The sequence below is a fragment of the Microcaecilia unicolor genome, chromosome 8, assembly GCF_901765095.1.
Source record: "Microcaecilia unicolor chromosome 8, aMicUni1.1, whole genome shotgun sequence".
Classification (NCBI taxonomy): Eukaryota; Metazoa; Chordata; class Amphibia; order Gymnophiona; family Siphonopidae; genus Microcaecilia; species Microcaecilia unicolor.
In genome coordinates this window covers 59,764,243-59,790,667 of record NC_044038.1, presented here as the reverse complement: position 1 = coordinate 59,790,667, position 26,425 = coordinate 59,764,243, and the positions used below count along the sequence as shown (strand labels likewise).

The following is a 26,425-nucleotide window of genomic DNA, read 5'->3' as shown; positions in this document are numbered from 1 at the left end:
TTGTTGAGTTAGGATTAATTTTTTTTTTTACTTTGTTTTTAGTGTTTTATTTTTGTAGAATTTGGTCTCCTCAGGGAGCATATTGTGATGAACAAAAAAGTGAGGACAGGTTGAAGAGGAAATCAGGAAGTCTATAATAATAGCTTCAAAACGACCCGACATGGCTGTGTTTCGGCATCAAAGCCCTGCATCAGGGGTCAAATAAATCTCTTGTAGTAAAGCTGGTGGAATACCAAGAGAAATATGTCTATGTGGCTTCTCTTTGACAGCTTCAGAAGTTATGGTCAGTTCTATTAGAGCAGCAAGCAGGTCCCTGGAGTAGCCTAATGATTTCCTCTTCAATCTGTCCTCACTTTTTTTTGTTCATTGCTTTTGCTCATTGTTTTTGTTCATTGCTGTTGGAGCATATTGTGAAACTTGGTCCATGTTGAGACCAAGGTGGTGTTCTGATTAGATTCCTCTGTTGAAGAGCTTTGGGTACAACAAGCTTTGTCCCTTTCTGATGGACTGGAGCATTGGATATGCTTTGGAAACTTGATTTTTGAAATTGTCATGCAACATTTCTACTACTTGTGCCTTGGACAGTGTTTGTGGAACATTGATGGTATAAGAGATGTATATGCATTTTTTTTGTTGTTGTTACATTTGTACCCCGCACTTTCCCACTCATGGCAGGCTCAATGCGGCTTACATGGTTGGTTTGAGTTTGCTGTTTGTGAAGATCAAAAACTTTGTGGATCTTGGTTATTTGTATTTTAAAAATGAACATTGTGCTCTGGGGAAAATGCAAAATGATTGGTGCATGATAAGCTAAAGTTTGTGTCAGTGATTCCCAAACCTGATCCTGGAGGTACCCCAGCCAGTCAGGTTTTCAGGATATCCACAATGAATGTTCATGAGAGCATGCACTGCCTCCATTGAATGCAAATCTCTCATGAATATTCAGTTTAATAATAAGATTCGCTTATCAAGATATTGTTTGTAATTCCCAGGGAGGACGTTTTGAAAGTTTTTGGTCTTGGTGGGAGTTTATATGATGAATGTTTTAGCATATTTATTTTGTTAAAATAGAGTAATTATTTAGTGCCCTGTTTACTAAGCCACGCTGTAGCTGCACAAATGTTTTTAGCGCACTCTAAAAATTAGCTTGTGCTAACGCTAGAGACACCCATATATTCCTATGGGTGTGTCTAGCATTAGCGCATGCTAATTTTTAGCATGTGCTAAAAATGCCACGAACCTTAGTAAACAGGGGCCTTAGAGTTTTGTTTATTAGATATTGTCTTTAGAGATTTTGGGTTATATTTTCAACAAATTATATATTGATATATTTGGATTGTTGATTGTTTTTGTATGATAGTCCTTTTTGTATTATTACAGTGAATATGCATGAGATCTATTTGCATATAATGGAGGCAGTGAATGCAAATAGATCTCATGCATATTCATTGGGGGAATCCTGAAAATCTAACTGGATTGTGGCCTCAAGGACCGAGGTTGGACAACCCTGTCCTATGGTCAGGCTAGGCTGACCCTTCATTGCCATTTCACCGCTCACAATGTTAAGAGCCATGGCAGCTTCAGTAGCCCATTTCCACTCTGCCTCCATTGAAGAAATTTGCAATGTGGGGCAACGTGGTCTTCTGACCACACCTTCCCTGCTCACCACTGTCTGGAGCAGCATTCCAGGTGGGATAGCCGGTTTGGACAAGCAGTCCTCCCTCTAGGCCTCTTTTTCTGCCAGGCTCACTTTCTGCTTCAGTTACCAAGTTCATTATTAACATTGTGAGCCTGGCAGCTAGTGAGTCCCACATGTGAGAATATTATGCCTGCTTGTCCTCTGAGAAAGCAAAGTGCTTACCTGTAACAGATGTTCTCTGAGGACAGCAGACATATATTCTCACATCCCTCCCACCTCCCCTGGAGTTGTCTCCTTAGCTTTTGTATTATACTGCTAGTCCCATGCATGAGCATCTGGGGAGATGGCACCCGCGCATGCGCGATGGAGGCACTACCTAAAGGTTTTAGTCACAGTACACTATGGCAGTGTCCGCACCATGTGCCATGAATGACATTGCCCACATGTGAGAATATATGCTTTCTGTCCTTGGAGAACATCTACTACAGGTAAGTAATTTTTGCTTTTGAAGGTCTTGACTGACTTTAAAAGGATTTTGTCAAAGTGTTCAGAGCCAGCTCAAACACATGACTGAATAGATAGCAACTTTCATCAGCAAGATGAGATTTTTCATCTAAACTAGCCTTTCCATGATATTTCTAAAGTCTTTGGAAAAGGATATCCCAGAGGAGGTTAGGCTCTTCTAATTATCTTAAGGGCACAGCCAGTTCATGTTTTTTCCTGCACCTGATAGTGTTGGTGCATGCAAGGGTTAATATTTGGTACAATAAACTGAATTACATCTAACATGTTATGTTCAAGAAGAATAGGACTCCTGCTTGTTTCCATTCAGATTGCATGTGCTAGGATACCCAGGGAAAACATAATACAATCTATCAGTCATAAATTACATAGATATTATTCTATTTTTAAAATTGATGGAGGACCCTTTACCAGTTTGGCTTGACAGGTACTTATTCCTTCACTAGTTTCTTGGTGCCAGTGGGTCTGGAAGCCCTGTTTTGTTGTTAGACAGTAATGGCTTTTACATTATTGCTGTTTGGAACATTCCAGTTTCCAGCATGCAGTATAGAGAGATTTATTATGAAGAGAGCTTCCTTGAAACAGAGTTCTCATGGAGGAGTGATGGACACTGAGGGGTTTTGAGACTGCATTTCTCCAAGGCTGGAATCTAAGTGGCTTAACAAGGTTTCTTATGTTGACAACTGAATTTAAAATCAGGTTCCTAGAAGGTTCCTGCGGAGTCATGTTTTACCTTCCATTTTGTTGGTAGAATCCATTTACATTCATGTGCTGCACAGTGAGTAAGTACATGAAACTGTACTCTGCAGATACATAGAATCAAGAGCAAATGCCTAAGAGCAAATGTAGATTCAAACATGCTATGTTTATGCTGTAAATGAGATCCATCCCTTCATGGCCTTTTGGCTGAGATTGAATGCTGTTGAACATTGGAGTTAATGCCGTGCCATCCAACCTCACCTGGGGCATGATGAAATAACAGTATATTAAACTGTGCATAAATATTTCTTTTGCTTTAAATATTCTGTTTTGGGTGGAATTTTTTTGGCATATTAGATATATAGCAATATCAAAACATCATTACAGAACCTTCAGCATTTGATAGGTATGTTCCTATATGACAGTTGCATCTGCAGTCAGGATACTATTTAGCTTCTTTTTGAAAGAAGCTTTCTTTTCTCAGGCATTTTGTAGTACAGTTGTTAACTTGATACAGTTTTTAAGGTTTTACGAGTGGATTAACAAACTATTTGGTATTCACAGTTGGGCCCCTCAACAGGAATGTTGTTGCTCATTGTTTGTTTTTATGTTTGTATTAACTGAGTTGTATTTGTATAATTGTGAGCCACTGAGGTGTATTTTCAAAGCACTTACACTTACAAAGTTGCATAATAACCTATAGAACTTTGAAAATGAGCCCCACTGTGAACTATATGAGACGGTGTGTTATAAATGATTTTAATTAAAAAAAAATCAAGTAAACAAAAAACAAACCACTCTTTTTTAAAACCTAAGGAACACAATGCCATTTTATTTTTCATTTTTTAAAGAAAAGTAGTGCTTATAGGACTCCTTGTGATGAATTCCCCTCAGGTGACAATCATACTGCATACACAGCTAAAGTGTGAATTTGAAAATAAAACTGCCAGTAAGGATCTAGGGTTACAGCACTAGTCTGTGAGTCATCTGGCATTCTGGAAAATGAGTTCAAAGCTACTTAGTTTATCAGTGACTTTTTTTTTCCGCGCACTGTGCCTTCATAATCCTCTTGACAAGATATTTTGTCTTAATCTGATGCTTCCTTACAAATTATATTGTTTTAACCAAACTTAAGTTCCCCAAAGCTTGACATTTGCTTTTTATTTCTGTTAAATTTCACAGGTAACATGTTGTGGTTTTATCTTTATGATTCTGTGTGTCTTCTCCTTATTAGGCACGCCCAGGCACTTGCAACGCTGCAGGCATACTCTCATTGGTTAGCACAGTTTTACAATGAGGTCCATAGACAGAATCCCCAACAATTTATTTCACTCCTCTCCAGTGCCATGGAGGCCATCACGCCACTCATTAGTTCCAAGGTAAGTTTCTAAAAGGTGGAGGTAATCTCCACAGAGGCCCTATAGGCTTCCTTTCATTAATACCCTCTTCATGCACACCCAGAGAGCTGTTTACATTTTGGTGCTTGGAGGCTGGTTAGTCTTCTCCAACAATCACTACAGTGGGGAGGAGGAACCAAGAGCCGCAAGGTTACCTAGCTGGTTAAAGATTGACATGCTTTTTTCCTATGTTTGCTGGCCTTCAGCCTTTTCCTTAGGCAATTAATGTTTCATTTGTGCAACACCCCAGATATGTCATATCTATTGCACTGCCCCAAGCCACAGAAGAAAGCTTTAATACACTTTTCCATTACATAGCCTCCCACTATTCCAGAACCTGTGTGATAGTTGTGTCCATCATCCAGCAGGTGAAGATTGAGAACTGAAAACTAAGCTGAGACATATCTTGCTTGACATCCAGTCCAGCTCTTCAGTATTTTCTGTCTCCAGCAGGTGAATGGACATACTCGGCCTCTGGTTCCAAGTGCTTTGCAGTTGGTCGACTGGTCCCCAGTTGATCTTTGCGGGTGGCTTGAGTCTGCAGAGTTATATTTGGAAGTCTTCAGATCCCTATCTCTGGTGCCCTGTAAATTTACTTCTCCCCTCCTTTCAGCTTTTTCCTGTGGAGCTTCCTTTTCCAGATCAACAACCTTAAAGGAAAAGGAAAAAAAGGAAAGCGGTTTGTTGGAGAATGGGGGACAGAGTATGAGCCTTTCTCATCTGTGGTAAGACCTGTGGAAACTGTGAGCTTGGAACAGCCAGCAATGGTAAGTCAGACCAAAGTTTGACTCAAAACAGCTTGGAAAGCCATAAGATGTACTTGGTCCAGGGGAGGGATCCTGACTCGCCGCTTGGGACACATGCTGTGCTTATGACAGTCAGGTGAATGGTGACTCCCACGGAGGCAGTTAAGCAGTGTTCCTGCTGTGGGACCTGCTGGCCAGCATTAGGGCGTTGCAGTGCATGCAAGCCAGGAATCCCACGGGACATGGAGGAAACACTCGGCAGCAGTACATCTTTGGATTTGGCGCAGAATCCGAATATGCTAGGGTCTTTGGGCTCTTCAACAAGACCAGTACACAGTTTGATGCAGGAGAGCGCAGCAACGGACACCATTTTGTCGGGGCTGACTGGCAGTGAGAAGCTGCTTCTGTGTGATCATGCACGTAGCATAGCTGCCATTTTACAGCCTCAGGGCCTGACAAAGCATTCAGCTGCGTTGGGATCTTTGTTTTCTCTGGAGTTTATGTTGCTTTTAAGCTATTTACTGAAGCAGGGACAGTCAGAATTACTGCAGCGTGCCTCTGTTTCTCTCCTCGCTGCCCCTCCGGTTCCTAACAGAACTCGTTTAGATCTCCATGAGTGGGCAGATGAGGCCGTTTCTGCTTCCCCTTCTTTATCTGATGTAGCCTCAGTCTATTCAGAGGAGCAATCGTTAAAAGAGCCATTAGAGGGAGAGCGCCGTCCTGAGGAGGGGGGGTGATCCGAAAGTACTGAGGTGGTTTCAAAAAGAGTACCTCAGTATTCTTATTTCTGAGGCACTGGCAGTGCTTTCCACTGAGGAGCCTTCTGCTTCAGTATTAGGAGTTCCATCTTCGTGAATCACAAGGTGGCTTAGAGGTTCCTCTGAGGCCTTCCTGATACATCCAGATACTTGATTACAGCAAAATGGGTCTCACCAGACGCGGGCTGAGAGTGAGAAGAACCATGGCTCACCTCTACCCGTTAGTTCTAGAGGAGAAAGATAAATTGCAGCTTTCCAGGGTGTATTCCTGGGTTACAGCGGTGACTAAGAAGACCACCTTGCTGGTGGAAGGGGCATTTCACTAAAAGACTACAGGATTGGAAGCTAGAAGGCTCGCTGAAACAAGCCTTTGAAGTGGCCCCTTTGGACCTTCAAGTGACAGTGTGCAGCTCATTCATGGCAAGAACATGCCTGAAGTGGTATCGGCAGTTGGCAACACAAGACAGACGCCATAATGCCCACTGGAAACTGTGTTGCCTGCTTGGATGCTATTTATGACTTGTTACGGCCCGCAGTATATCTTTGCCTATCACAGCACGTCGGCAACTCTGGTTGCAGCATTGGGCTACAGATATAGTGACAAAGTTACATCTGGTTAAACAACCCTTTGGGGTAAGTGGCTATTTGGAGAAGATCTGATTAACTTGGTGAAAGAACTGTGGGAAACTAAGCCAAAGTGGTTGCCGGAGGATAAGCCGAAAGCCTCTGGGCATCAGTCTTCAGGGAGATTTCGATTTGATACAGCAAACGGTACTGGCCTGGTCATCAGCAATATGATCATAAGTCCCGCCAGTCTTCCTTTCATGTGGACAGGAGGTCCTCCTCTCAATAGAATGCCCAATGCCTGCCTCCAGAAGTTTTACAATAATACAAGGCTAGTCCACTCTTTTTTTTTTTTTTTTTTTTGTTCCTCCAGCGGGAGGACATTTTCAGGAGGAGTGGGCCAAAATCACGTGAGACCCGTGGGTTATGGATAGTCTTACAGAAGGTTACAAGTTGCAGTTCTCCCCCTGGTCGCTCCTGTTTTCTTGAAGCCTCCTTGTTGAAAGGGAATTAAGGTGGTCGAGGTTCAGACCACCATAGATTCCTTGCCTGCACTCCAGGTCATTGTTCCAGTTCCCCAGGCCAAACAGGGACAAGGCAAGATACCCCGTCTACTTAATTGTCCTAAAGAATGAAGGCACCTTTTGTCCTGACTTAGATCTCAAAGGTCTAAACCGTTGCCTCGCATGGAGACACTTGAGTAGTGATAACTTCAGTTCAAGTGAGAGAATTTCTCACTGTCCTCAAACCTCAGGGAGGCATACTTGCATATACCCATATGACATCAGACATTTCTATGTTTTGCTGTGCTCATGGCTTCAAGAACATTTACCAAGTTTGTGGTGGTGGTGGCATCCTTCCTTCTGCGCCAGGGAATCGGATTTCACCCATATCTCAACGACTGGTTCATTTGTGTGGCATTCTATTCAGACAGCGTGGCGGTGTTGGACAAAGTTGTCAGTCTTCTGCAGTCACTGAGTTGAGTGATCAGTTTTGAGAAGAACAGACTAACTTCATCGCGGGTGCTGGAGTAACTATTTGACACAGTACGGGAGAGGATCTTCCTCATGGAGCGCAGGAAGTCAAAGCATGTTCAACAGATTCGTCTTCTTAGTCAAGGCAGGCCCAGGGTCTGGGACTACATCCAGGTTCTGGTGTCGGTGACTGCGACAATGGAAACAGTGCCATGGGCAAGAACTCATCTGTGGCTGTTACAGGAATCTCTTCTCAGACGGAGTATGTGGTGGTGGTAGTTGCCTAGGAATTTGACCATTGGAACTCCCTTTTCAATAACACAATGGGAGGTGGTGACAACAAACGCGAGCAAGTCGGTTGGAGAGCTCATTACAAGTTCCATCTGGCACAGGGCACCTGGACGGAATAGGAGTCTCAGTGGTCGATAAATCGTGTGGAGCTTAGGGCAGTGTGGAATGCCTTACGCAACTTCACTCCCTTTCTGGCAGAGGCCCTGGTCCAAGTTTTCTCCAACAATATGACAATGGTAGCTTAAGGTAAGGCAGTACCCGCAGCCATTCGATAACAGTGGAGGCGAGCCTCCCTCGTGAGTTGGGCGTAGAAAAATCGAGCAGCTCACATCATGGGGTCCTTGAATGTGAGGTGAACTTTTTCAGCAGGCACTGCTTGGACCCAGGAGAATAGGAACTATCCAGCCAGGGATTTCAGCTGATAGTGGACCAGTGGGATAGACTTTATGGCAACGAACATGAATGCCAAAGTGCCCAAGTTCTTCAGCTGTTGGAAAGAATTGAGCTTGAGAGGCTCAGTATTCTTCTTTAAAGCTTCTCGATTTGTATGGAGTCCTCATTAGATATCTGTCCAATTTTTTTGTGAAACTCATTCGTGACTTCCAAACTGTTTGTGCTTTGCTTCCAAGCCCACAATTGCCAGATGGCTATTTGCTTGCAGGGAAGCAGGTTCCTCAGGTCTTGCGGGCTCGTTCTATGAGGCATACGGTGAAAGAGACTACCTTCCTGTGTCCAGTGTTTATTTGCAAGGCGACGACATGGTCAACATTGCATACTTTTGCCAAGTACTACAGGGTGGGCATTGCGGCACGCTCGGAAGCCAGTTTGGGGGCTTCCATCCTCAGGGCAGCAGTGCCAGGATCCCACACACTCTAGGGATTGCTTTTGAACATTCCACAGGTTCTGGAATAGTGGGGAGCTATGTAATAGAAGGAGAAATTGGGTCTTACCTGATCATTCTCTTTCCATTAGTCCTTCCAACTATTCCAGAGGTCAGCCTAAGTTTGAGATGTTTAGTCGGTGCAAAGCAATGGGTCAAATAACTGTCACCTTGCATGGTGCTTCCTGCATATCTCTTGTTCTCTATAAGTTGCCCAGAGATGAGAAAGGTCCACACGTGTTTGTTCGTCTGGTTAGTGTTAGGTTAACGAGTTTTATTCTGAGTTTCTCCATACTGCTTGTCTACATAAATACTGAGGAGCTGAACTGGATGCCAAGAGAGAGATGTAATGGTTAGTGCAGCGGGCTTTGATCTGGCAACCTTTCGATTCCCATTGCAACTCCTTGTGACCGCGGGCAAATCACTTAACCCTCCATTGTCCAGGTACAAAAAGATTAGATTGTGAGCCCTCTAGGGACAGAGAAAGGTACCTGCATATTATATATATGGCGCTGCATACGTCTAGTAGCACTATAGAAATGATTAGTAGTCATAGTACTGGTTGATGAACACAACTATCCCACAGGTTCTGGAATAGTAGAAAGAACTAAAGGAAAGATAATTCTCAGGTAAGACCTGATTTCTCCTTCCCCAAAAAGATATTCCGGTTTTCTGTACTTACTGCACTTAATAGCTTATTGTTGGTTGAGCCTGCTGCACCCATTGCCAAATTATGTAACTAAGCTTTGCTATGATCCTGAATACTCTTACAGGTGTTCACCTGATAGTGTTAAAAGAGCACAATAACTGGGACTCAGCCTATTGGCAGCTAGTATCATCCATCTGCCCAGCAAAAAGATAGGACAACTCCTTTCTTTGTCTGCTACTATACTCTGGAAGAGGGAGAAGTTGTAGTGTAGCATACTCATTCACAGACTAGCTGAGTCAAACACTTCCAGACAACTGTAAGCAGGTTCCATTGACCCTTGATAGTTGTTGATATTTTGAGTTAAAAGGCAGCTTATACCAGTGTCTCATGGGAAATCTTTTGTAGTCAGCGTCTTAGGCTGTGGTGTAGTACTGTCAAGATGGCCAGGGACAGCGTGTCTGCACTTTTTAAGAAGGTGGGTGTCATCTGGGATAGTGCTGCCTTTCTCCTTTTCAGGTCTTCTGTGTCTAGGCTTTTCTTCCCCTCAGCTCACCTTACGTTTAGCAGCAGATACGCCTAGCAATCAATGAAAAGTGTATTAAAAAAAAAAAAAAGGTTCCACCTCTTTTTATAGGCATAGGTTTTAAACATTTTGACAGTATTATTGTTACTGTTTCCTTCTGCCATATTAGCCCACCCCTTCACTTGCTACTTGGGAGATGTCTATTCTGTGTAGTACTTTGTCAATAATAGACCAGAAGAGCAGAGATTTTAAGTTTGTAGTTTTTACACCCTTGTTCATTCTCATTTTTTTCCGCCCTCTAATTTTCCATCTTTTCTATTTTCTCCCCACTGTTGCTGATTTCCAGGTGCAGGAGAAATTGCTTTTGTCTGCATGCCATTTGCTTGTGTCATTAGCCACCACTGTACGGCCGGTGTTTCTGATCGGCATCCCTGCAGTGCAGAAAATTTTCAACAGGATCATCGATGGCTCTGCACAGAGACTTCCCGATGAGGTGAAGATTAATTCAGTCCTTAAATAGAAGTGTGTGGAACAGGAGCAAAGTCCATTTTGGGGGGTTTCCAAAGGTGGACTGAGGATGTCTGATATTTTCTCCCCCTTCCCTCCACACCCACAATAAAATATTACTTTTACTGGCAGGAATGTCAAGCCCTGCTAGCTGAAGACATAGAAGAAGTGTGTGAAACAGGAGCGTAGCCAGAAGTAGGGTTACCATATGGCTCCATGGGATGAACACACTGGTTCTTTATTTAGAAAATGGATGGTATAAATGAAAAAAAAAACTTAAATGGTTGCATATGTATGGATGCATGAGTGGCGCTTGGATGGTGGTAACTCCAGCTGTGAAGAACTAATGCCAGTGCCGGGCAGACTTTGTAGGTCCATGTTCTATATATGGCAATCCAGTTTAGGATGGGCTGGAAAGGGCTTCAATGACATCTTTGTTGGATTATTTGTAGTAAATAATTAGCAGATTTTAGTACACACAGCTTCAGCTTTAGAAATGTTAATTTCTTTCTTCATCCCTCTCTCATTCACCCCTGAATAATTCACTGCTGAGTCACTTTAAAGTTGAAGTAACAAAACATCTGTTTACTCACAGTTTGTAGTTAGATTATAATCAGACAGGCTTTTATATACATATTACTATACATTTGTATTATCAGCTCCTTCCATGTGCTTAGATGGTAATGGATGCTCACACCACCATAGATCCTCTCAGGTTAGGAGAGATCATGAGCTCCATGTGCTCCATGTGCTGCATGTGCTGCATCTATCCCCCACAGGAAGTTGCATAGCTGTGTGACCTCTCTAAGTAATTCACATCAGAGGTCACAGAGTAATCACAGAGAAATAATAGGTGACAGGCAATGCATGTAAAATACAATACATTCCAACAAACCCCTTCTCATGCATAACTGTCATGCAATTATTTATTCATACAAAGTCCAAGCTTTATACGCAGATTCACAAAATGTTCTCTGGGTAACGGTTTGGTCATGATGTCAGCTGTCATCTCACTGGTGTGACAATAGTGTAGACTGATGACCCCTTCTTTCGCCAACTCTCGCACGTTGTGGTATTTCGTTGCGATGTGCTTGGTGCGTGACTGAACCTTGTCATTCTGTGACAGTCGGATGCAGCTCTGATTATCTTCCATTATCTGGATTGGTCTCTTTTCAGCTATTCCAAAATCCAGCAAAAGTTTTTCAATCCACATCAGTTCTCTGCACGCTTCCGATACAGCCACATATTCAGCTTCTGTAGAAGACAAACTCACAATACTTTGTTTATGACTGGCCCATGAAATTTGTACATTTCCATACATAAACACATATCCACTTGTGGATTTATAATCAGAATGATCCCCTGCCCAATCTGAATCACAGTAACATATTAGTTTTGGATTACTATTGGCTGAAATCTTTAATTTACAATCAATGGTACCCTTTAAATACCTTACCATCCTTTTAACTGCAGTCCAATCTGATTTGGTAGGTGAGCTGACCCTTCTGCTCAAAATTCCTACTGCATTTGCTATATCAGCCCTGTATGTGGTAGCTAGATATAAAAGCTTACCTATGGCTGATCTATATTGGATGTTATCTGGTAAAGGTTCTCTTACTGTTTCATCCTTCAGAAAATCAGTGATCATGGGAGTGCTTACAACTTGGGCATCTTGCATACCTAAACTTTCAATAAGCTCATTTATTTTCTGCTTCTGGCTTAGAAGATAAGAACCATCATTTTGTTTCTCAATTTCTATACCAAGATAGTATGACACATTACCAAGTTCTTTTATCTCAACATTGTGGTTTAAATATTTTACAATGTCCTTGTACTCTTGCTCACTTTTGCTTGCAATGAGCAGATCATCAACAAAAGCTAAAATGTATGCATATTGTCCATTTGTGCACCTAGTGTACAAACATTTATCTGCTTCACCTTGCTTAAATCCTAAATTTGTCAATATTTCATGCAATTTTTCATTCCAACATTTTGCACTTTGCTTTAATCCATAAAGACCTTTGTTTAATTTACACACTAGCTGTCTTTGTTTTGTATTTATGAAACCTGTTGGCTGTTCCATGTACAAGTCTTCAGTTATATCTCCGTGAAGAAATGCTGTTTTCACATCAATGTGGTTGACTTGCATGCCTTTTGAGACTGCAATGCTCAGAAGTGTTCTGATTGTCGTGTGTTTCACTACAGGTGCAAACACTTCATCAAATCTTCTCCATATTTTTGAAGATATCCCTTTGCCACTAATCTGGCTTTATACCTTTCCACTTTTCCTTGTGCATTCCTTTTTAACTTGAATACCCATTTGCATCCTATAGCTTTCTTGCCAGGAGGTAGTTTTGTAAGAATCCAAGTATTATTTTTATCCAATGCATCAATTTCTTCTTGTGCAGCTTTACGCCATTCAGCAGCTTCTTCTGCTGGCATTTTCTCAATCTCATCCCATGTTAAGGGCTCTTGAGCTTCTGCTGACTTTGTTAGGTAAGACAGTCTTGGGGGTGGAACACCTTTGTTTTCCCTGGATGAGCGTCTGACAACAGGTTGGTCTGACCTTTCCGCATCCTCTAAATCTGAGAGTTCTTCTCCAATTGATTCCCCTTCTCCAACTGTACTGTCTTCTTCAATGATCCTTTCTGTGTCTGCTTCCTCTGCCTGTTCCTCGTTAGATACAGATGAGTTGCTTTCAGACATCTGCCTTGGTATGGCATTTATATACACTGGCATGTCTATTATGGTTCTATTTTCATATTCTGGATGATAAGGCTCATCTGGGATAATCCAGCCTTTATCAACCCTTTTGTTTTCATCAAAATATGTAACATGTCTTATGCCAACAATGCCAGTTTTCAGATTCAAAATTCTATATCCTTTGTGTCCTGGAGCATAGCCAACTAAAATGCCCCTTTCTGTTGTGGAATCCAGCTTATGCCTTCTTTGCTTTGGTATATGAGCATATGCTGTACTTCCAAATGTTCTTATGTGTGACAGGTTTGGCTTCCTACCATGCCATGTCTCATGTGGTGTGCGCTCAGCGCCTTTAGTTGGCATTCTGTTTTGTAGGTACACTGCTGTGAGAATGGCTTCCCCCCATAGTCTTTTAGGGAGATTGCTATCTGACAGCATACATCTGGTCATTTCCACAAGTGACCTAAATTTTCTCTCTGCAACAGAATTTTGCTCTGGTGTATAAGCTACTGTTGTGATATGCTGAATGCCTTCTTGTTCTAGAAATGTGCGCATGCTTTGTGAAGTGAACTCACCACCATTGTCGGTCTGAAGAACCTTTGGTTTTCTTTCAAATTTATTGCTCACCATGGCTACGTATTTCTTCAGCATGTCTGTGACTTGACTTTTCTCTTTCAGCAAATAGGCCACACAATATCTAGAGAAATCATCCAAGAATATTAGCACAAATCTGTTATTTCCCAATGATGGGATATTAAACGGTCCACATAAGTCACTGTGTATTAAGTCCAGTACTTTATTACTCCTATTTCCTGTGTATGCAGGAAATGAGGGTCTCACACCTTTTTGAGTAACACAGTCTATGCATTTCTCCATTTTACCAGCATCTGCACTTATCTGAATGCCGGTGGCCAGTTGCTTACTGTAAAGATCCTGGATCACCTTAGAATCACGATGTCCCAGGCGGCGGTGCCAGATTTCCAGACTACATTTACCATCATTCTTCCTTACTTGCGCCATATGTGAGGCTTCACCTGAAATGTTCAGCTTATAAACATCATTATGCATAAAAGCTTCAGCATACACTTCATCATTTTTAGATATTGTGCACTTACTTTTTTCAAAATGAATCACAAATCCCTTCTTATCTAATGTAGATACACTAAGCATATTGCAAACTGCTTGGGGAATATACAAGACATCACTTACAGGAATTTCTTTAACTTCATTAGACACTTTGCATTTTAAGAATCCAATACCTTTTGCTTGGATCTTAGCAGTCCCTGCGTTTGCAGTTTTAAGAATACCTTCCTCTGGACACATTTCCTGAAAGAAATCCTTAGAATTGGTTAAATGGCATGTGCTCCCTGAATCCAAAATCCAAGTACTTTCATTTGAATTATTATTTACCATAGTCAAAGATTTTTCTGCCATTAGAAAGCCCTTGTGTTTATCTTTGTCCTTCATACATTTCCTGGTTTGAAAATTCTTTAGTTCCATTGGCTTAGGTGAGCTAGAGGGAGTGCTTTGTGTTTCCTTACACCATTTAGATACATGTCCCTCCTTTCCACATGAGTAGCAAATCAGCTTGCCCTTGGGTGGAGTTTTCCCATAGCTCCGCCTTCCTCTGTTCTTTGCCAAGAAATTTGTTTCATTTCTCTCTGACTTGCTTTGAGAACACATCTCCTCAGAATCATTTATTATGCATTCCTGCCTTAGTTTTGATGTTGCCTGTTCAAAAGATTGCCCTTCAATGGCCTCATTTACAGACCTAAAAACATCAAACTTCTTTGATAGTGAGGTAAAAAGAAATGCTCTTTTCAATGCATCACACATGGGAATTCCAGAAAGTTCTAGCTTTTGAAATGAAGACATAAGATGCATAATGTGATCATTACATTTACTTTTATCCCTTAATTTGGTTTCATTCAACTCTGCTAACCAAATTGGTTGCTGCTTTGCATATGTAGTTGCATACATAGTTCTCAGTTTATATAAAATGTCCTTTGGTGTATCTTTTCCCTCCACTAATATGGCTTGTTTCTCTGAGAGAGCTTCCAAAAGCATGCACTTCACATAATAGTTTGCATTGTCCCATTCAGCCATATTTTCAGCTGTTCTGTCTTGGTCTAAGCATATATCTAATCTTTTTGCTCGAAGGAAACATATGAATCTTAATTCCCACTGCTGATAATTAAACTCAGTTAATCTAGGCACCTTGAGAGAATAGAACAATGGTGAATTTCTTCCCTCAGCCATTTTCTTAGCCTTCTGTCTGCTGTGTGGGGGGAGAGAGAGACAGACTGAATCTTTCCTTTAAAACTTAAGAGAAAAATGTGGCCTTTTTTTCTGCCTGGTAATATTTCTCTTCTTTTTCAATTCCTGGACCCTGGGCCCATAACCCTTTTGTTGGATTATTTGTAGTAAATAATTAGCAGATTTTAGTACACACAGCTTCAGCTTTAGAAATGTTAATTTCTTTCTTCATCCCTCTCTCATTCACCCCTGAATAATTCACTGCTGAGTCACTTTAAAGTTGAAGTAACAAAACATCTGTTTACTCACAGTTTGTAGTTAGATTATAATCAGACAGGCTTTTATATACATATTACTATACATTTGTATTATCAGCTCCTTCCATGTGCTTAGATGGTAATGGATGCTCACACCACCATAGATCCTCTCAGGTTAGGAGAGATCATGAGCTCCATGTGCTCCATGTGCTGCATGTGCTGCATCTATCCCCCACAGGAAGTTGCATAGCTGTGTGACCTCTCTAAGTAATTCACATCAGAGGTCACAGAGTAATCACAGAGAAATAATAGGTGACAGGCAATGCATGTAAAATACAATACATTCCAACAATCTTCAGTAGCCAGAACCGAGGACAGTATTGGGCAGACTTTTACGATCCGGGTCCTTCATATGACAAGATGGATTTGGATAGTCTAGAGTGGGCTTTCACGGCAACTCCAATAGTTTGAACATAATGACAGAGCTGGGCAGACTTCTGCGGTCTGTGTCCCAGAAACACCAAAGAAAGACCATGATCAAGTAAATAATATCATGTTTATTATTGTTTTAATCATGAATTGATGATAAGTGACTATTGGGCAGATTGGATGAACCGTTCAGTTCTTGATCTGCCATCACTTTGAGCATGGGAACCATATTTATCTACTGCATATTCAGCCTCACTTGAGTTGTCTTCTATAGGCAATTTGAACCGAGCAGACCTCACTACTTTGTTTTCTCCAGTCAATAACAGTTTGAAGCAGAAATGAAACTGGAAACTCTCCAGATCGAAGAAAGAGAGTAAGAATAAAGAAAGTGGATATAAACGAACAAACAGTACTGTGCTATATTAAACTCATTGTGACAAGAATCTTACCATGGTTCACTTGCTGCAGAAGCACAGTCTCAGATCAAAAATGGTTCCCTGGCAGGAAAAGCAGGCTCTCAGGTCAAATACTGTAGTGCAACTTAAAACATCTGTAATGGTTCCCTTACTGCAAAAACGGGGTCCCAGGTCCAAAAATTGCTGCCATGCTGTAATTATGGTTCCCTTGCATAGAAGCATGATCTCAAATACAAAAAAAAAACAAAAAACAGTTCCCTCACTGCAAAAGCAGGATCCCAGATCTAAAAATTACTGCATAGAAGCATAATTTCAAATTTAAAAAAAAAAGAAAGAAAGAAACAGGTCCCTCACCGCAAAAGCAGGGTCTCAGGTTTAAAAATTATTGCATAAGAAGCATGGTCTCAAATTAAAAAATGGTTCCCTTCCTGCACAAGTGGGGTCCCAGGTACAAAAACTAATACATAGAAGCAAGGTCTGAAATCGAAAACTATGAGAAGTCGTGAGCTTCTTAATGACAATAAAGGGTGCATGAAGGAGTATCAGGTGCAAAGCATGGTTCCCTTGCAGAGAAGCACAGTTTCAGCTCAAACGTGGCTTCCTTGCAGCGTGTGAAGCCGTAAAACAAGAAGAGAAGCCACACACTTCTTAATGGCAACGCGATGATGTCACCGGGGGGGGGGGGGTCTTTGGATGGTCGGATTAGCGAAGGTCAGATAATTGAGATTGTACTGTATATATTGCACTTCTGCAACAGCTGAGTTCCAAAAAATTGATGGATTTTGATGAATAGGGAGTTAGATTTTTTTTTCATCTAGAGTCATCAAATATTTATAGTAGCAAACACAGCTCGAGCGAACAAGTAAAGACTACTACCAGTGTGATAGTGATTGCATATTTGAAGGTATGTTAATTTCTCACATATTTGAGAAATAGAGCACTAGAAGGTATCCATTTTAAGACTCCCGAGGCAGGCTTTTGTGGCCAAAACACGATTTGTGTTGAGTCCGGATGTTAAAGTTAAAATTGTGTATGATTTATACATCATCTAGTCTATTTCTCTTTCGATGTCGCCTTTGCAGTATTTGCTACTTTTGTGCTTTGCGAGGGACTTTGTTCTTCTGTTTCTTGTTGGTGACCAAATATTTGCCATAATTTTTTTTTTTTTGTTCTGAAAAGTTTTCCTGAATCATGTGGTGTCTCCTTTCCTAAAGGCCCAGGTTTTAGTGTGCCGAGCCCTCTCGAACATCTTGCTGTTGCCATGGCCCAATGTTTCTGAGAACGAGCAACAATGGCCAGAACGTTCTACAAACCACACCAGCCTAATTGCTGCACTCACCCGGAACTATCGCCACTTAAAGTCCAGTGTCATCCACCCACCACGGAAAGGACAACTGGAGGACAGTAAGTGCTTTACTTGTCTTTAGCCCACCTGTTTTCTAGTGAACTTCTTACTCACTCAGAAAAGCCAAGACTCTGGCATAATACTTGAGAATCTAAGAAGATGAAGCATAAGCTAGAAACGTATTTGAGGAAATAATCATTGGCTTTAACTAGTGAGACACTAAAGAGGGTTGTCCCATGTGAATCCAGACTGCAGAAAATACAGTTTAGACAATCCCCTGAAACTAGCTGAGGGTGTCATTTTATTAGTTTCTTACATTAAAACCTTTTACTACAGGTAAAGTTGTTATCCATCAGACACTTAGTGTGTTAAAAGACATCGTAGAGAACATCTCAGGAGAAGCCACAAAGTCCCGACAGATTTGTTACCAATCTCTACAGGAGTCAGCTCAGGTGTCTCTGGCTCTGCTACCTGCCTTCATTCATCAGTCAGGTATGTTACATCCACAAGCACATTGCTGCTGAGCTTGGCATTTTTCTCCTGTTCTTCTGGGCAGTTCAGTTGAAACCAAACCCTACTGAGCCCCATATTTTAATCCCTTTTCTTTTTAGCCCTACTGCTGTTGTGGTAGTCTTCTGTAAAGGGTCAGAGATCACTGCTTTTTCTAGAACCCATTATACTGCACCATGAAGATAGTCACTAAATGTTGTTGTTTCATGACTGGCACTCCCTTCCACTCCAGGACCATAAACACAGCTTCCTGGTATCTTCAGGACTGACTATCCTGAGGAACATAAACTAGGCATGGTTACCAAATGAAGAATTTCCACATGAAAGTAGATCTCTACAAGTGAGCCATAGTGCCAAACCCATTCAGCAAGGTCCTACTGCCAGATAACACCCACTTAGACTGGCTGCTAAGGTGACTTTTTTGTAAAATTACCCTCATGTCTGTTGGAAAAAGGAGCCTGTTCTGTAAAGCTAGTATAGGTACTTAAGTGCCTCTGTATAATAGGTATTCAGGTTCCGTGCACAGATCTTCTTGCACAAAATTAGGTTTAGATCTCTCCCTAATTCTACCCCTGTCATATACAGATAGTAATGGGTGTTGGACGTATAGGAGCTGAATATCAGCAGAGAGTGAACTTCCTCTTTGAGGACAAGCAGGCCATATTCTCACATGTGGGTGATGTCATCCACATCGCATGGTGCGGAGTGCTTTTAGGGGGTCTTTTACTAGCTTGAGTTATCTGCAGCAGGGCCCATTTTATTCCTATGGGCCATGCTGCAGATAACCCTAGCTAATCTTCAGTAAAAGACCCCCTTAAAACATATGTGGTTTAAGAGCATGCGTTAGCATCCCCATTGCGCATGTTTGAGTACCTTCCCGCCCGCCACGAGAGTGTGGGACCAGCAGTGTCTGTTTATTCGCTGTGAGGAGAGAGCACGCTGTCTGCGACTCTTCACAGCGTCTGGTGCATGAGTTTGTTTTTTCAAGCTTTTTGATGCCTTCCCTGCAGGGTTTTTTTTTTCTCGATTTTTGTTTTTCATTTAGCTTTGGGACTCTTTTTCTCCTCCCTTATTGTTTTAAGGGACGAGATGGAGAAAATTACTAACTTCACAGTAAACCTGGAGGACGTAATGGGGGGCAGTTCAGCAAACTGAAGAGTAGCAAATCTCCTGGACCAGATGGTATTCATCCTAGAGTACTGATAGAACTGAAAAATGAGCTTGCGGAGCTACTGCTAGTGATATGCAATTTATCCTTAAAATCGAGCGTGGTACCGGAAGATTGGAGGGTGGCCAATGTAACGCCGATTTTTAAAAAAGGTTCCAGGGGAGATCTGGGAAAATATAGACCAGTGAGTCTGACGTCGGTGCCGGGGAAATGGTAGAGGCTATTATCAAAAACAAAATTACAGAGCACATCCAAGGACATGGATTACTGAGACCAAGTCAGCACGGCTTTTGTGTGGGGAAATCTTGCCTGACCAATTTACTTCAATTCTTTGAAGGAGTAAACAAACATGTGGACAAAGGGGAGCTGGTTGATATCGTGTATCTGGATTTTCAAACGGCGTTTGACAAGTTACCTCATGAAAGGCTACAGAGGAAATTGGAGGGTCATGGGTTAGGAGGAAATGTCCTATTGTGGATTAAAAACTGGTTGAAGGATAGGAAACAGAGAGTGGGGTTAAAATACTAGGACTAGGGGGCATGCGATGAAACTACAGTGTAGTAAATTTAAAACAAATCGGAGAAAAGCTTTCTTCACCCAACGCATAATTAAACTCTGGAATTCATTGCCGGAGAACATGTTGAAGGCAGTTAGCTTAGCAGAGTTTACAAAGGGGTTAGACGGTTTCCTAAAGAACAAGTCCATAAACCACTACTAAATGGACTTGGGAAAAATCCACAATTCCAGGAATAACATGTATAGAATGTTTGTACGTTTGGGAAGCTCGCCAGGTGCCCTTGGCCTGGATTGGCTGCTGTCGTGGACAGGGTGCTGGGCTTGATGGACCCTTGGTCTTTTCCCAGTGTGACATTACTTATGTACTTTCTACCCCCCCCCCCCCCCCCCCCCCCCACACACACACACACTCACACACTTTTTTAAGTTTTCTCTTTTTTTTTTTTCTGATGGTTTTCCCCTTTTTCAGTCACCATCGAGTCATTTGATTTGGCCACAGCTGTTTTTCCTTTCATGTCATCGACAGTTCCCAGTGACTTCAAGTGCTGTGCCTGGTGCAATCGGACCATCTCTGGAACATACACCCATTCTTGATGTCTGCAGTTTTTAGGGCCTGAACACACCCCTTCCAGCTGTCTTTTCCTGCATATGCAGAAAAGAACCCGGCTGTCCAGAGAGGCTCAAGCAAAAACGTTTTTGAATCCCAGTCCAAAATGTCGGCATCAGCTTCGGTGCCTGCATTGGCATTTGATGCATCGGTCCTCATGGCTGTGAGACCCAAATCTGACACTGGGAGTGGGCGTGCATCCTGTCACGGCGCTGGTCACTATGCAGGACCTCCAGGACCAGTCGACATCGAACCTGACACCACGGACACATGGGGATTCGATGTCATCCTCATCGGCACCAAGGAGTGTCGGTACTTGGCATCGATCCCCCTTGATACATGGTGCCGGGAACACTGGGGCACTGAAGGATCTAATTTCAAGGAAGCATCAGCACCAGGTGGAGTGCTCCCCCTCCATTGTGGAGGTGCTGGTGCTTGGGTCTCTGTGTAGCCAGGACCAGGCACCTGCACCGACCCCTTCAGCAGACTGCCTCTGAAACAATGTCCCAGCCTTTTCCAGTGTCAGCTTTCTGGGACATCTGGGCCATGCTCCATGAGCACTTGGCGGGGATACTCTAGCAGAGTACAAGCGCATCTGGGGTGCTTGCACCAGCAATGCCTCTTTTTCCTGCCCCGCAAAGCCCTCAGCCTGCAGTGAGGTCACCGACACCGATGCCGTCTTTGCTGGCATCCCCATGATGTCGATGGAGGATGCTTTGCCGGAGTCGAGGGTGGAGCCTACACCTCGACACTCCTCCAGACAAGGACATGGTTCTCTCTCTCGAGGCAGGCTTGGTGTCAGCCCTTTACTGACACCAATGAAGAGCACTCATGAACGTCTGATGAGTTTCGTAGGTACTTCTCAGAGGAAGAGTCCTGTGGTATCCCATCTGACTCCTCCCCTCCAGAGGAAAGGAGGAAGTCTCCACCTGAGAGCCTTTCCTTCCTTGCTTTTGTCAGGGTAATGTCGGCTGCCATTCCAATTCGGTTGGAGACGGAGGACGAGCCCAGGGCTGAGATGTTCGAGGTCTTGGACTATGATTCTTCTCTTAGAGAAGCTGTGACAGTCCCGCTTCACAAGATCCTGTTCAGGTGAAGAATTGGGAGTCCCCTCTATCGGTCCCTGTCCTCCTTAAGAAAATTGACACTATGTATCGGATCCAGAGTTCCCCTGGGTTTGATAGACCCCAGTTTCCTCATCAGTGGTGGAATCAATGCTCAAAAGGGCCAGGAGTTCTAAAGTCTTTGCCTCAGCTCCCCCGCCCCCCCAACCAGGGAAGCTGGAACCCTTTTGGGTGGAAGATGTATCAGGCCACTATGCTCATTGTCTGTATCCAGTTATACCAGTTCTACACAAACCTTTACTTGTGGAACTTTGTGCGCAGTATGACTGATTTGGTGGATTCTGTCCCAGCGGAGCAGGCCAAATCGCTTCACCAGCTGGCCAAACAGCAGAAGGTGTGTCATAAGTTATTGGCCAGGTGTGCCTACGACACTTTTGATGTGGCATCCAGGCTCTCTGCCCAAAGTATAGCAATGCACAAGATATGTGTCTCTGACTTGGACTCTGTGGTCTAGCACAGGTTGGCAGATGCCACATGTGGGGGGGGGGGGGGGGGTAACCTTTTTGGAGAGAATGTGGAGGAGGTCACTGACCTCATCAAGAAGGACAGTGACAGCACTGATAACCTCTCCCACTGGACACTTACTCCTTCCTCCTCATCTAGGAAGTTTTTGAGCAAGTCGAAGAGGGGTCCCTACTACTCACAGAGGTATAGCTATGCTCCTTCCTCTTGCCAGCCTCAGCAGGCTCAGTCCCAGCATGCTTGTTCTCATGAACAGTGTGCAGCCAAGTCCCAGCTGGCTCCCCAGTTAAAACAGGGGACAAGTTTTTGACTGGCTCCAGCAGAGCATAGCCACAGTAAAGGTGGCCGTCCTGAGCAACCTGCTGAGGGGTGGGGGGACTGGGTTTTTTCCAGGAAAGGTGGCCCCTTGTGGGTTCTTCAAATAGTCCATCTTGGTTACACCTTGCGTTGGAGACAGAGACCACCAGATTGCCCACCGAAAGCATCTCACTTCAGTTGTCATCATAAGGAGGTATTTGGAGAGGAACTCTCCGCCCTTCTAAAGGCCCATATGGTCAAGCCCATTCCACCATGGGAAGAAGGGAAGGGATTCAATTCCAGGTACTTCCTTGTGCCAAAGGAAAAAACAGGGGGGATGCGTCCTGTCCTATACATAATAGCCCTGAACAAATTCCTTGTCAAAGAGAAGTTCAGGATGGTTTCCCTAATCACCCTTCTCCCAATGATTCAGGGTCAATATTGACCATGCTTTCAGGACTTAAAGGATGCCTGCACTCGTATCCTGATACTTCCCTGTCACAGGAAGTATCTTCAATTTCTGCTAGGAAAACATTACTTCCTTTAGAGCTCCCAGGATTTTCCCCAAGTGTCTAGCGGTGGTCGCAATGTCGCCACACAGACTGGAAGTCCGTGTTTCTCCTATATGGACAATTGGCTAGTGAAGAACATGTTGAAGAATGGTACACAGGAGTCCATGCGGAGAACTGTTCGGGTGCTGGAGTTACTCGGGTGCTCCCTGTTCAGCAATTGGAGTTCATTGGAGCCCTGCTAGACACGTGGCAGGAGCGAGCCTTTCTCCCTGTGTGGACACTTGTTGCTCTTGCCACTTGGGTTCGAGCCAGCCAACAGGTCACAGTGTGGCAAATGTTGAGTTTGTTGGGCCACATGGCCTCCACTGTCCATGACTCTCCCATGACATGTCTTCACATAAGTACTGCCCAGTGGACCCTATCTTCCTAGTGGTGTCAAGCCTCAAGGAACCTAGCGGATGTCATCCGGGTGACACCAGAGTTGGTTCAGTCCCTGCTGTGGAGGACAATTCAATCCAATTTGACTGTGGGACTTCCATTCCAAATTTCTCAGCCCCAGAGGGTGATGCGGAGCTCACTTGGACTGGGTTCTCACCCAAGGTGCTTGGTCAGCCCTGGAAGCGGATCTCCACATCAACCTTCTGGATCTATGGGCAATCTGGAATGTTCTAAAGGCTTTCAGAGATTATAATACCAATAAGCGAGGGGTACCAGATCACACCCTTTGTGTCAGGAGGCCGTCTGAATGTGGCATTGGGCTTCCCAGCATGGGATAGTTCTCAGGGCCGTCAGCCTGGCAGGCAAATCCAACAGACTGAACAGGGTCATGCAACTACACGAGTGGTCACTCAACATGCGTGTTGCCCATGAGATTTTCTAAGAGTGGGGAACCCCCTTGGTGGATCTCTTTGCCACTCTGTACAATCACAAAGTTCCTCAGTAGTATTCCAGGCTCCAGGTCCATGACAGACTAGGGTTGGATACCTTCCTCTTACCTTGAGTCACAGTTTAACCTAGTACATTTTACAGAATCGTGGTGGTTAGAAGAGAATGTAGTTTTGGTTAATGATTTATATCCCACAGGTTATGCAGTATTTTTAAGACCTCGTGCCAATAAAAGAGTGGGGGGGGGGGGTTATGATATTGTGTAGGAGGTTCACCGTCTAGTGTGAGGGCAAGGCCCTAGATCCTGTTTCTTGCCCTATGCACATAAGCACCGCCATACTGGGAAAAGACCAAGGGTCCATCAAGCCCAGGATCCTGTCTCTGAAGCGGCCAATCCAGGCTTCAGGAACCCGGCAAAACCCAAAAAATACATATATATATATATATATATATATATTTAATAATGTTCAATGGACTTTTTCTTCAGGAATCTGTCCAAACCCCCCTTAAACTCCGTAAGGCCAGATGCTGTCACTACATTCTCCGGCAACGAGTTTCAGAGTACAACTACACGCTGAGTAAAGAAAAACTTTCTCCTATTTGTTTTAAATGTACCATATTCTAGCTTCATCTTGTGTCCCCTGGTTCTATTATTTGTTTGAAAGTGTAAACAAACGCTTCACATCTGTCCGCTCTACTCCTCTCATTATCTTGTAGACTTCTATCATATCACCCTCAGCTGCCTTTTCTCCAAGCTGAAGAGCCCTAACAGTCTTAGCCTTTCCTCATAGGGAAGTCGTTCCATTCCTTTTATCATTTTCGTCGCCCTTCTCTGCACCTTCGCCAATTTCTTTATATCTTTTTTGAGATGCAGCGACCAGAATTGGACACAATATTCGAGGTGCGGTCACTCCATGGAGCGATACAATGGCATTATAACATCCTCATGTTTGATTTCCAACCCTTTCCTAATAATGCTCAACATTCTGTGTGCTTTCTTAGCCGCCGCAGCACACTGAGCAGAAGTTTTCAACGTCAGATCCTGCTTCAATACCTTTTGCACTAGAGAGGGCAGGGACAGAAATTTCACCCATCCCCGCTGGAATCTCCTCCACCCCTGCCTGTCCCCACTGGAATCTCCCCCATCCCCTTTGCTAAAATAACCCGACATGGTAAAATAATCAAACTTAACAGTAGCTTGTGTTGATAACATTCCCCCTCTCTCTGCTTATGGGGATTTCAATGCTACCAATCATATCCATTAATTTTTTTTATTGCTATTATAATTACCATGGCACAAGGAAAGGATAGGTAGGCTGACCTGGCACTACAGTTCCAGGGAATCCCCGCGTGAGTCCTGTGGACCTGGAGAGGATCCCCACAGGAGTGTTGCAAAATTCCCGCTAACCCCATTCTCATGCAGCTCTCTATTCTGCACCTTTGAGTCTGGCCTCAACACCAACTTAGTAAGGGTTCATCTCAATGCAATTAGTGCTTATTGCCGTGCAGAAGCCCATCTCTGGACAGCCTCTAGTTTGAGAGGTTTGCTGTTGACAAAACCCCCTGTCGAACCTTCGCCTGTGTTATGGGACCTAAATGTCGTCCTTGCCTAGCTGATGAAAGTTCCTTTTGAGCCACTTGATTCCTGTCATCTGAAGTACTTGACCTGGAAGGTCTTGTTTTTGGTGGCTGTTAATTCAGCTCGCAGGGTAAGTGAGCTTCAGGCCCTAGTAGCAGATCCACCTTATACTAAGTTTCATACAACAGTGTAATTCTTCGCACACACCCTAAGTTCCTGCCTAAGGTTGTGTTGGAGTTCCATCTGACTTGGTCCTTCCAACATTATTTTCCAAGCCTCATGGCCATCCTGGTGAAACCATACTACACACCTTGGACTGCAAATAAGCATTGACCTTTTATTTGGAGTGGACTAGGCCCTACTGACAGTCCACCCTGCTTTTTGTTTCTTTTGATCCCAACAAGATGGAAACACTAGCAGATTGCATTTCTTTTGCTTACGCCCAAGCTGGGCTGACTGAGGGTCATGTCAAGGCTCATAATGTCGGAGCCATGGCTGCATCGGTAGCCCACTTGTGGTCAGCCTCTATAGAAGAAATTTTGCAAGGCTGCAACATGGTCTTCAGTCCACATATTCACATCATACTACTGCCTTGAGCAGGATACCCGATGTGATAGTCGGTTTGGGCAGAGTCATCTGCAGAATTTGTTTGGGGTCTAGAATCAAACTCCACCCTGCTAGGCCCGTTTTGTTCTATTCCAGGCTGCACTCTTCACACAGTATGTATATGGTTTCAGGTTAATTAGTATTTTGACTCGCTGTTGTGATATCCAATTGACCTATTATTTTCAGTGAGCCTGGTAGGTAGGGATTCCCACATGTGAGAGAATATGGTCTGCTTGTCCTTTGAGAAAGTAAATATACTTACCTGTAACAGGCATTCTCTGAGGACAGCAAGCCATTAATTCTCATACCCTCACTCCTTCCCTTGGAGTTGTTTTCCATGTTGTTTGTGACAAAACAGTGGGTTTTTGAGCCTGAAAACTGTATTATTTCATGAAGTGTATTTCTCCTAATTGGCCATCAGATGGTGCTTGGTTTGAGTTTTAAAGTTGTTGCAGAAAGACTCTCTCTTCCAGTTCCAGCTTATGGAAAGGCAATCTGCATTACTATTGAGCAGGAGCGGAGATCTTTCTTTTTACTGAGACCCTGTGAGCAGCTATATTTCCTGATCTCCCCAGGTACTACCCAGGTAGTAAACAAATGTTTAGAT

General features: G+C 43.3%; 1 protein-coding gene across 1 annotated transcript in view; it reads left to right on the top strand.

Annotated features, from left to right (window-relative positions):
* Nucleotides 1–26,425, top strand: part of XPO6 (exportin 6) — a 224,626-nt gene that overhangs the window by 178,337 nt on the left and 19,864 nt on the right. Inside the window, exons 15-18 of the mRNA XM_030211002.1 lie at nt 4,095–4,239; nt 9,989–10,135; nt 17,422–17,611; nt 17,889–18,044. Of these exons, the coding sequence (XP_030066862.1) occupies nt 4,095–4,239; nt 9,989–10,135; nt 17,422–17,611; nt 17,889–18,044 (638 nt within the window). The remainder of the gene's footprint in view (nt 1–4,094; nt 4,240–9,988; nt 10,136–17,421; nt 17,612–17,888; nt 18,045–26,425) is intronic.